The 11,773-nt window shown below is 46.4% G+C and overlaps 1 protein-coding gene across 1 annotated transcript; it reads right to left on the bottom strand.

Annotated features, from left to right (window-relative positions):
• Positions 1-4,665: 4,665 nt before the first annotated feature.
• RASSF10 (Ras association domain family member 10) lies at positions 4,666-8,899 on the bottom strand. Its single transcript, XM_037839192.1, has one exon. It carries the CDS (start codon positions 8,653-8,655, stop codon positions 7,126-7,128), a length of 1,530 nt encoding a protein of 509 aa, XP_037695120.1. The 5' UTR covers positions 8,656-8,899; the 3' UTR covers positions 4,666-7,125.
• Positions 8,900-11,773: the final 2,874 nt, after the last annotated feature.

Consider the following 11,773-nt stretch of genomic DNA (forward strand, 5'->3'; position numbering starts at 1 on the left):
AATGGAAAATACAAAATATCATTATTTGTTCACTGTGTAATCATTCACAGAGAAAATTCAAAGGAATCAATAAACTCTAAAAACTAAGAAGAAAGTTCAGAAAGTCTTGCATATAAAAAATCAACATAAAAAGATCAATGGTATTCCTCTATACAGCAATAACAAACTAGAAAAGAAGATGCCATTTACTCTAGCCTTGCAAGGGAAAGAAAAAGAGAAAGATAGATGGGGTGGAGAGAAAAAGAGAGTGGGGGGAGGAGAGAGAAAGGCAGAAAGAGAGAGAGGAGGGGGGAAGGAGGAGAAGGAGGGAGGGAAGGAGGAGGGAAGGGAGGAAAGAAAGAATCTAAAAATTAAACAACCTAAAATGCACAAGATCCAATAAAGACATATTTAACACACATAAAAAAGTCATGACTAAATGGAAAAATATACCACATTCATGGGTGGGACAACTTTGTTTTAAAAAGATGTCAATTCCATCTAAATTAAACTATAAATCCATTACAGCAATAAGCATTATCTTAGCAAGGTTGGGAAAAGGGGAGGGTCCAGATTTTAAAACTGAGTTGAAAATTTGTATGAAATATTAAAGATACACAAATATCTAAGACATTTTTAGGAAAAGAACAAGGTGGGAAATATACTTAACCAGAAAATAAGATAGCTATCAAAGCCATAGTATGAAAATTAAGAACAAAAACACATTTTATGTTGGCACAGGACAGAGAAGTAGATGAAAGGAACACAATAGAAGAAAGACTGGAAGCAAATTATGTACATATGCAAGTTTGCATATGATAGAAGTGGCATCACAAATTAGTGGGGAGAATTATATTATTTAGTAAATGGTGCTGGGACAACTGGTTTACTGTCTGGATAAAATTAAGTTGAATCATTATGATACATCTTATACCACCCCCCTCAAAAAAAAAAGGGAATTAATTTAAACACCTACATGTGGAAAGTGTAAGTATGAGGCAAAGAAAAGAAACTATAGAAGTATATTTTTGGATTTTCCTTAAACTAGAACCACAAATTACAAACCCTAGTTGGGGGGGGGGGGTTATTGTTAAATTCCACTATAACAAAATTAAAGTCATTTTTCAACAGACACCATAGACACAGTTAAAGATGAGGAACAGATTAATAGAAGATATTTAGACTTGCTCTAAGATTAACAAGAAAGTACTGGTCTTTGGGTGGGGAAGAGCAATATGGGAACTCTGTATTAGCTGCATGATTTTTCTGTAAAACCACAAGTGCTCTAAAAAATAAAACTTTAAATGTTAAAAAAAGAAAGTCATGTTCATAATATGCAAGGAGCTGCAAATTTGCCAGAAAAGGGAGATCCAAAGATAAAAATAGCAAAAAATAACGGTAGGAAAATAACAGAAGGATAACCTAAAGGATAATAAGTATATGAAGCTCAACTTCACTAGAATTTAAAGAAATGCAAACTAAAGTAGATTTGCAAATAGTAGAAAGTTGAATAACATGAAGTGATGGGGAGGCGGTGAGGAAAATGGGACCCTTCCCTGTTAGTAAAAGCCTAACCTGGTGTAGCTATTCAGGAGAAGAATCTAGCAGTTCAGCACTCACACTTCTGGGTTTAAACCTCAGACAAATCCTCACATATGTCCACAGATTTATGTCCGTTTTCACTGCAACATTGTTTGAGATAACGAGTTGGTGACAACCTCGGTAACCCTCACTAAGGGAATGTATAAATTAAAATGATGAAGTACCATGCAGGGCAGAAAATAATGAACTATATTTACCTATAGAAATGTGGAGAGCTCATACCAACATGAAGTATGAAAAAAGTAAGAATATAATTGAAATTTATAGCACAATAATGGTTATGTATATGAACCACAAGCACACAATTTAACTTGATTTTTCAAGGATTCATATACATAGAAAAGCGTATGGATGGTGCCAGCACATTGCTTAATGTCAGGGTTAGCATTCACACTGGATTCAATGTGAATGGCGCCCTCTGGAGCACAATTCCAGAATACAACATGAACGGTGCCCCCTGGAGTTGTGCAACATGGCAGCCCTGAATATGCAAGATGGATTGGAAGGTCATAGATTAAATACACTTGAATAGGTGCCTATGGTGGAAGCAAGGAGGGAAATGGGAGTGCAAAGGGAGGAGGAAGGGGAAAAATGAAGTTCAGTAAGATAGATAGCGGCCCTTCATAGTCAACCTTTGCTAGGTCTCCACACATGCAGCAGAGTCAACATGGCCAGAGAAGCCCTGAGCGAGGTGTGTGGTCCTAGCTCCCTCGGCACAAGTCTCAGCACTCCCTCCCTGGATCCTTCCCTGATCCTCATGCACTCAATTGCTCAACCAGGAGAAAGACCCAGTTAACAGTGCCGAGACAGCTCCAGCTGGGCACCGGTGGTACCACCTTGCAGATGTGACTGTGAATCAGTGCACACCTGTCTGCTCTGAGGGTCAAGACTTGCATGTTGTTCACTATGTACCTGGGCCCTGCAAAGCAACTCCTTGGGACAATTGGTCAAAATATACATGCTGACACAGGCGGTATGATTTTTTTGTGAGAATTTTTATTCATTGCAAAGGAAGGCCTCACCTCTCAGACAACTGTAGGCAACTTCCATGTTCACATGGAAATTACTCCTCCTTTGTCTTTTCCTCACTCCTCACCTAATAGATTTTTACTAGCTCTGTGATTTTGAGATCATTCCACTCCCTGGTGGAGACAGTTGGCTAGGGCTAGGTGATTCCTGAGGCCCTTCCACAGCCAACACCGGGTCCTATGAGGACTCTCTCCAGGTGTGTTGAACACCAGTTGTGTTCATGTGTTTTGGGTGGCATAGCCAAAAGGGGACAGGTTTTGGACTCAGGCTTGGGTTGGAATCCTGCATCTGCCCCTTACCAGCTGGGTGACCTTAGTTTCTTCATTTGTGAAAATACAGATTAAAAAGTTCTACCTCACACAAGTAATGCAGAGAAAATGCATGTGGAAATACTCAGCATAAGCATCTGGCATTTCAAAACCTCAGCACAAGTTGGTTCCTCCTCACTCACCTTCCTTTCTGTTTAGGAAAATAAATTTTAGGAATTGTCATGATTAAATCTTCCCTTTTCAAGAATTTAAGAGTGAGCTCAGGTGCAGTATCATGTAAAGAAAAAATTTCTAGAAAAATCTAAACATCTGTTTAATTAGAGGCTGGTAATAAATAAGTGGTTTATGTTTGTATTTTATTTTTGATAGAGGTGGGTAGAGAGACATCCAAAATCAAGTATCTTTTATGACATTGCTTTCTAAAAATAACCTTTTCTGCTAGGCTCAAAATGAAAAAGATACCAAACATTTTCTTTATGTAAGTCTGGTTCTCCTGTTTGTTACTCCTTTAGTCCAGCTCATGCACAATTTTCTTCCCCTTCTGCTCTGACAGATCACTGTCTGACTCTGGTTATGAGACAAGCCTGCCTGCTATTCCTAAGCAGGTGCTCAGGGAGATGGGAGGGAGAGAAACACTTCTGACTGGCTGACCCTTCCTTTTTGTTGTAAGGATTGCCAGCCCTGGGTTGCTAAGAACATGGAATTAATCAAGCCACTTTGATTACAGTTTTTTCTTAACAGAATATACTACCTGATGAAAGTAAAGGTGTGATGAAATATGCACTCTCATGCAGAGCTGATTGTAATTAGAATAAATCTTTGGAAAAGCAATTTGGCAATACGTATCAAGCCTTTACATGTTTGTACTCTTTGACCTGGGAATTCTCTTTCTGAGAGCCTATATTGTTGGGGCAAGGAAGTCTAATTAGAAAAACAGATATGTGTACAAATAAGTTTATCACAGTGTTATTTTACAACAGTAAAAATACTGGGAACAACCTAATGACATGAGGATAGTTATATAAACTACGGTGCATCCACCAGCTGGATGGATCTCTTTACGAGTCTATCAGAACATGAATATAAAACCATATATACAATCTTATCAAAATTATGTTTTTTAAAAGACAGAAACAAAATATGAAATCTTCACAATTCAAAAGGTCTGGAAGGACCTGTGACAAATTTGGGTAGTTGCAGTCTTTTGGTGACTGGGATTTGGGTGATTTTTCTTTCGTTTATTTATTTTCATGTTCTTCATAGGAACTATACTATAAAACTTTTCAATGGGCAAAAAATAATCATCATAAAGGTGATTTATAAGGAGGTAAACAAACAGATGTCAAATGAATCATTTTGGTTTGGGAGATGGCTGAGAATGGGATGGTTAAAACCAAAGATACAATAAATTGTCTTGATTCCAAGCAAGGATGGGGATGACTGAGGAGGATCCTGTGTTTGATACACTCCCTGGTGAGCCTGCTGGTTCCTCCCCAGGATTTCTATTGAGCCCGGAGAACAAGGAGAGTTACTTTTCCCAGGGGCACTGCACTGGTGCTAGTACATTCACAGCTATGCTTTGATTCTTATTCTCAGCACCATGACGACTATTAAAGTAAGTGAATGAAAATAAGAATAACTAGCACTTATTAAGCACTTCCTACATCCAGGCACTGTTTTGGTGCTTTTTGTAAATGTATTTCACCTTTCTCAGTTTGCAAAAGCTCTTCTAAAAGGAACTATTGTCTCCTCTTTCCCGCCCCCCCCCCCTTCCCTATTCTCCTTTTTCCTACCCAGACAGAGCAAGCCTTTGGGGGATATAATTGATTTGATGAAAGAAAAAATGGGCAGACTTTGTTACAAAGAAAGCCTCCCCGGCTGCCTGGAGGGTTGAGTGCACAAGCATCTTCAGGTGGCTAAGACAGAGAAGACTCTGGAAACAGGGAACCAGAAAATCTCACAGGCTTTCTCCCTGTAACGTGGCTTATTTGCTTTATGGGCTTCAGGCATATTCACTGACGTCAGCAGCCCATCAAAGTTTAAAATAATAATAGTGAAGAGGAAGACAGCCCTTTTCTGCCAGACAGACCTGTTCTGCCAACTCTGAGTTCTCTTTTGAGTTAATAAACGTCCAAAAACCACCTCCCCTACCCCCCTAGGACGGGGAAAAGTGCCATAATTTAAAAACCACCAGGTCAGCCCCTTGCCAGCATAAACCATTCAGACAAGCAGCATTTGTCACAGTAATGAGGATTTCACCTCTGCCTCAAAACCAACGCTATCATTAGGCCGTGTGTTTATGGTATCAAATGATTGTCTGGGGACAGTGGGCTTCTTTTGGTCCCTTCCTCATTTTAATCTTGCTCAAGACCAAATACATAGATGTGTTCTGCATCAGACTAAACTAAAAAACCATAATTACGCCAGCTAATGTCTTTTGAAAACATCAATTACGGAAACAGCCTATTTCCCATTTTACTTGAAAATCTGAAAACCTCCACACGTGTCATAATAACATGGTGGCAGTGGTGCTGGTGGTGGGACTGTCTCTAAAAAGGAGACAGACCAAATGATAGTATGAGGGGGTGAATAGCACCCCCCCAAAAAAAAAAGTTCTGCTAGGGAAGAAATGTCTTTATAAAGCAATACCTCTTAAGTTATCTTCACATGTAACGTTGAAACTGGAGCCAGTCCCTTAAATGTTAGGCTGATACCAGGCTTCTGCACCAGGCTGGCACCACACACACACCTCATTGTTAACACCTCCTAAAGACAGATTAGAACCTACATTCCTCCAAAGTACAGAGACCCAGAGGGAAATCAGCCAGCAGGCTCCTTCCATGGGGGCAACAACAAGCTACAACTGGTAAGTTTTCACTGAAATAACTGGACCCTCACTGGTGCTCTGTCACTAGCTATGCAGATGTTATACTTGCATCTCCTGGCAGGTGCGGAGCTGTGAGCCAGACAAGAGTAATTAAAGTCATTAGCTCACTTTTATATGTTTTTATCAATGGCTACATGCAGTTGTTAATCAAATTGTTCACCCAAGGTGCACTACTGAGATTGCTTTCTTTTTTTTTTCCGGGCCTTATCTAGTAAACACTGGTAGTTGCATTATCTCAATTTAGATTCGAACAAGTAAATAATTAATCTCTGACCAACAATACTGGAGTTAGACTTGAGTTTGGGTGAAATGGTTTGAGGCCATTGTTGTTTTTAATCATAAAGCTCAATTAAAAAGCTGAACACTAACAAAGATCTTCACTTTCAGGTCTTAATTTTACCCAGAGTGCTCATTAAATAGCAAATTTAGTTATGCTTAACTTAAGTACTGCAACTTTCCTTTTATTTTTCCTGAAGGAATAGTGATTGAGTCGATGAAGTGGCAATATGAATTAAAGGACAACACACCTGCCTTTCCAGGAACAAATTCAAAAGGTCCCAGATTAAATTTTAACCAGGGATTATGTTTGCCAAGATTTTAAGTCTCCAAAGGGTTATGTTTGGCTTTTGTAATAATAAAAGGTTATTATGAAAAAAAAAAATCCCATTTTAACATCTACTGTATTTACTTGGCGGAAATATAGGGTTTTGCTTCGACACAGTTCAGCCTTTCAGAGAAAATAAAAGGCAATCCCTTTAGCGAATGGGTAATTCCGGAATCGGCAGAAATGTAAACAGCCAGGATTTGCGGGCCTATGGGTTTTATCAAAGATGTAAGTAAGGCTGAGACCAACACCAGTGCGTCCTCTTTGGCTAGTTTTAACATGTTTACAGTCACAATTAACATTCAAGACATTTCCTTTCCATCCAATGTTTCTTTTAAAAGCACAAACTAAAGTTCTAGCTGCCATCAGTCCTTCCCGTACAGAAGAGTTGTGAAATCTCCATAATACTTTTTTCTATTTTTGAAAATAGGCTCAGACAACGTCAATTTTCTTGGGGCGTCTGTTTTCCAAAACGGGTTCTCACCTCCTGCCTACTACGTTCCTCTAAAAGATCTTGGATTGGAGACCCGGATTTCGCGTCCCTCACCCTCCTCCACACTCAGCCCGGAGCTAGAGGGGCGCCGCTGCCAGCAGGCGTCCCGAGCTCTCCCTGGGCCCTGTCGGGGCGCGGCTGCCCGGCAGGCGCTCCGGGCCCACCCCCAGACAGGTCTCAAGTCCCCTAACCCGCAGAGCCGGTACTTTTTCTGCAGGGAAGGGAGAAACGTCCGTCCCCCTCTCTGGTCCTGCTGCTCCTCCTACACAAGGGATTCGCACACAGGCACCGAGTCCGAGTCCTGGCTGTGCATAGAGCTCAGCCCCGTATCCGAGTCCTCGTCATTGCCAGGACAGCTTTTGGCCAGTCCGCGGGCCTGGTCCACCCACATCTCGGCACAGGCCTGAGGCCGGAGTTCCCCGGAGGGTCTGCCGGAGCCGGAAGCCCCATCGGGCGCCACTGTCAGTTCCAAAGTGTGCAAAGTCTGGAGAAGGCCTTGCAGTTCGCGCTCCTTGCTGTCCCACTGCTGCTGGCTGTAATCCAGGTCCGACTTCATGGCCTCCAGGTCCGTGTTGAGCCGGAGCCCGATGTAAAGGCTGGTGCTGAGTTGCGTCCTGACCCTCTCCTGCTCCAGCAGTAATTCGCCGTTTGGGCCGTCTTCAGGTTCGGGGGGCTCCTCCCGCGCCGCCAGCTCCTCCTGGCGCCGCCGCATCCATCTCTGGTTCAGCTCCTCCTGAATCTCGGCTGAGAGGCGTTCGAGCAATTCCTCCTGCTGGGCCCGCTGCTCCTGCAGCTGCAGCAGGTCGTCGCAGCGCCGGGTCAGCTCCTCCAGCGCAGCCGTCTGCGCCTCGCCTTCCAGGGGCGCCGCCGTCACCGCCGCCTCCTTCTCCACTGCCGCCGCAGCCTCCGGCTCCTTTCCTGGGTTGGGCCCGTCAAGCTCGGTGCCCGTGCCCTCTAAGTAAGTGTCCTGTACGTAGTTGACCCCGTGCCGCCGCATGCGGTCCAGGTGCACCTTGGCCTCGTAGCGGTCGATCTCACGGTCCAGTTCTCTGAGCCGCTGCACCTGCTGACGGATAGTGTGGTCTTGGGAGAGCACTAGATGCACCAGCGTCTCCATGCGCTCCACCGACGCGCTCTCGTGGGCCCGCGGCGACGACAAGCAGGACGAAGCAGTCGACGAAGAAGTAGACGAACAAGGCGACGGCGGCTGCTGCTGGCGCCGCCGGTTGAGCTTGGCCAGCTTGCGGAAGGCCTTGCGCACCACCCGCCGCTGCTTCTCCTGGGTCACGGCCAGGCTAGGCCGGGCCGGGGCTCCCCGGGCGGGGCAGGGGCGCTCGCGGCTGAGAACGACGCGCGCCTCGGCGCTGCGGGGTCCGGCGTTGGGCAGCGACGCCTCGCTGCGCACCAGCACGAAGCGCACATTCTCTTGCTCGTCGCCCCAGGCAGCCCAGAGGCGCAAGATGCGCGTCTTGTTGGGCAGGATGCGCTCAAAGCCGCGCCACTTCTCTACAATGCAATAGCACTGCGGGGGCCCGCACAGCATGCCCTGCGGCAGCGCCTCGTCGTCGTCGTCGTCGTCGTCTTCGTCCGGGGGTTCCATCAGCTCCTCCAAGCCTAGGGGACTGCCGCCCGACCCCCGCCGCCGGCCCCGCCGCTGCCTTCGTCGCCGCCGGCAGCCGTCTTCCAGCAGCACCCGCACCACGTCCGAGCAAGTTGTGCGGCGAGAAAGCCCGGACACCAGCTTCTCCTCCTGGCAGATCCACACAGAGATCTTCTTCTCCGTGGGATCCATGGCGCAACCGGGACGCAGGTGGCGAGTCCGGCCCGGCCCCTCTGGGGCGGCGGGAGCACCTCGAGCAGCTTCGTCTTTCTAGGGTAGGAGAAGAACCGGGACCCCCGTCCCCACGGCACTGGTCCTTATCACCCGCTGTGCACGGAAGGCAGTATCCGCGGGCTGGAGTGGCTGCGGCTGCGCTCGGCCCGGACGACGGGCACTCCAGCGCAGCACGCCCCAGCTTGGATTCCCACTGCTCTGGCTCGGCCTGCTCCCGGGGCCTCTGGGTTTTGCTCCTCCCCACGTGGCTCCTCCCGCTCCCGCCCCCAACGCCCTGAGCCGCAACCTGGAGCGCGGGAGGCGCGGAGCCCAGACCCGCCCCTGGCAGCCTGGCCGCGCAGCGTCCGCCCCGTCCGCCTCTCTACGTGCTGCCTGCGTCCTGACTCTGCTGCTTCCGTGGACTTGCCGCTGTGCCGCCCTCCGGCGCTAGGGAGGACTCGGGGGCCCTTTTGCTACTGGGCCTGGAGCCCGCGCCTCGGGGGAGATCAGCTGGCTCCTCTGCTGGTATCTCCTGCTGGCTGGACGTTTCTTCACTGAACTTTTGCAGCTTTCCAGACGCCCCTAGACGCAGTCTCTGGTCTAGGAGTGCCTATTTTATAGACAGAGAAACCGAGGCACCCAGCAGCCTCTTATGGAGATGTTCTAACCTCATTGATGTCCTTCAATAGCTGGGAGTTGTAAGCACGGACTCTAACGGAGAAGGCCTTTCAGGCTTCCTGAACGGAAAACAATGTTTGCATTTTTAAGAAGAACAAGATGGGACTGTGTGCTCCGTGAGCGAGTGTAGGTGTGGAATGGTCCGGGCTGAAGGCGAACTGTCAGAGGCTGCCGCCGGGTTTCCCTCAGGGGCTTGTCCGTGGGTACTCATAGCGTTCCGGCTTCCTATAGTCTTCCTGGTAGGGGACTCTTGATCCTGGTAGGAGTTCCTAGTCCAGACCCAAGTCACAAGCTCTTTTAAGCATCCTGCCTCCATAGGGGAAACTAGAGTTTTTACCGTGGTGGTTTCTGGCCTTTTCCAGTGTACACATGTGGTCAAGGAGAAATAGCCAAGTTTCACAGCACAAGAAGTCCAAGGCCACAATGCAGATTAACTTGTTTCATCCTCAGTTGCTGATGAGGATGGTCCCTTGTGTGCAAGGTTTGCCTTGTGCTGGTCCTTGTGAGCACAGGTCTGATAGGACCACTCCATTGCGACAAGACCAGAGATGGCTCCCGATTGCCTCCTCGATAAAGCACGTTTATTCATTCACTTGGCAAATATTTATTAAGTACCTACTGTGCTCCAGGCACTGTGCTAAGGATTTGGTGATGAACAAATGACCACTTCTGGCCTGCAAGAAGATTGCTGTCTAGCTAAGTAAACATTTCCGACTCAGTATATGCCATGCTCCAAGGGAGAGTGTGAGGTGCTATAGAATGCTAGAGTGGCATCCAACTGGGTCTGGGGGAGCCAAGGAAGGCTTGCCGGTGGAAGTGGCTTCTTAGGTAAGACCTAAAGGACCATTCAAGTTTGCCAAAGGATAAGTAGATGGTGGAGAGGGGGCAGACAATTCCAGGTAGAAGGAACAGTATGTGCAAAGTCAAGGAATTCAAGTGCATGGCAGTTAGTGGGGCTGCAAGGAGTTTGAGAGGAATGTCTAAAAATGAGATTGGGTGTGTGTTTGAGCAGGACCTGGATCAGGAAGGGCCTTTAATTCCATGTGTCAGTTTTTAGACTTATCCTAAGGAAAATGAGAGTGCTGATTTTAGGGTCAAACTTGCTGAGTAAAAATCTCAGCCCTGTCACTTAGTAGCTCTGTGACCACAGAAAAGTATTTAATCTCTCTGAGCCTTAATTTCCTCATCTGATAAATGGTGATAACCAAAGCACCTACCACATAGGATTGTTTGGAGGATTACCATGTCTGGACCTGATAAATCCAAAATAAAAGTTTTATTGGGGGTGTATTAGTTTCCTATTGCTGTGCAACAAATTACCACAAACTTTGCAGCTTAAAACAACACCCATTTATTAGTTTACAGTTCAGTAGGTCAGGAATCTGGCATGGCATGGCTAGGTTCTCTCTTCAGGGTCTCACCAGGCTGAATGCAAGATATTGGCAGAGTTGAGTCTGGAGGCTTTGCGGGAAAATCCCCTTCCAAACTCATCCATTTGTTGGCAGAATTCAGTTCCTTTCAATAGTAGGACTGAAGTCTTGATTTTCTTGCTGGCTGTTAGCTGGGGTCACTCTCAGCTCCCAGCGGCCTCTTTCCATATAACCCTCCTCCATCTTCAAGCTAGCATTATGCATGGAATCCTTGTCATGCTTAAACCTGTCTGACTTCCTCTTCTGCTACCAGCTAGAGAAAACACTCTGCTTTTAAAGGCCTCACTTGATTGGGTTAGGGCACCCAGATGATCTCTATATCTAGGGCCAGCTGATTACTAACCTTAATTACATCTTCAAATTCCCTTTTGCCAAGTAACATAACATAATTATGAGCGATTATAAGGTCATCCTAGAATACTGCCTACCACAGTAGGTAAGGTGGTCAGATTTTCATTTTTGAAGAAGGTGGGTTTTGGCAGGGAGATGGCATGAGAGGCAAAGAGGCCTTTGGAAGGCTGCCACATTCATTCAAGGAAGAGATGGTGTCCTGCAGTGAGAACAGTGGTGGTGAGAGGACCAGAGAAAATCAAGAGCTATCAAGGAGGTGAGAGAGTCAGGACTTGGTGACTGATTAAAGGTGGATTTCCAACTCCCTAGCATGCTGTTGGAGGTTGCCTACATTTTAGCCCAGGAAACTCCACTCCTACAAGCTTGGATAACCTCCTTCCTTCCCCTCTTTCACATGGTTATTAGAGCTTTATAATCAGCCACCATCCCCACTGGACTTCAAGCTCCCTGAGAGTACTGCTCAACCCTCTGCATTTAACACAATGCCTGGTACATTCTAGGTTTACTCAGTGTGCCGGTTTGAGTGTATTGTGTCCCCCAAATGCCATTATCTTTGTGGTCTTGTGTGGGGCAGGCGTTTTGGTGATGGTTGGATTTGCTTGGAATGTGCCCCACCCAGCTGTGGGCAATGATTCTGA

This window comes from Choloepus didactylus, chromosome 6, assembly GCF_015220235.1.
Source record: "Choloepus didactylus isolate mChoDid1 chromosome 6, mChoDid1.pri, whole genome shotgun sequence".
NCBI lineage: Eukaryota > Metazoa > Chordata > Mammalia > Pilosa > Megalonychidae > Choloepus > Choloepus didactylus.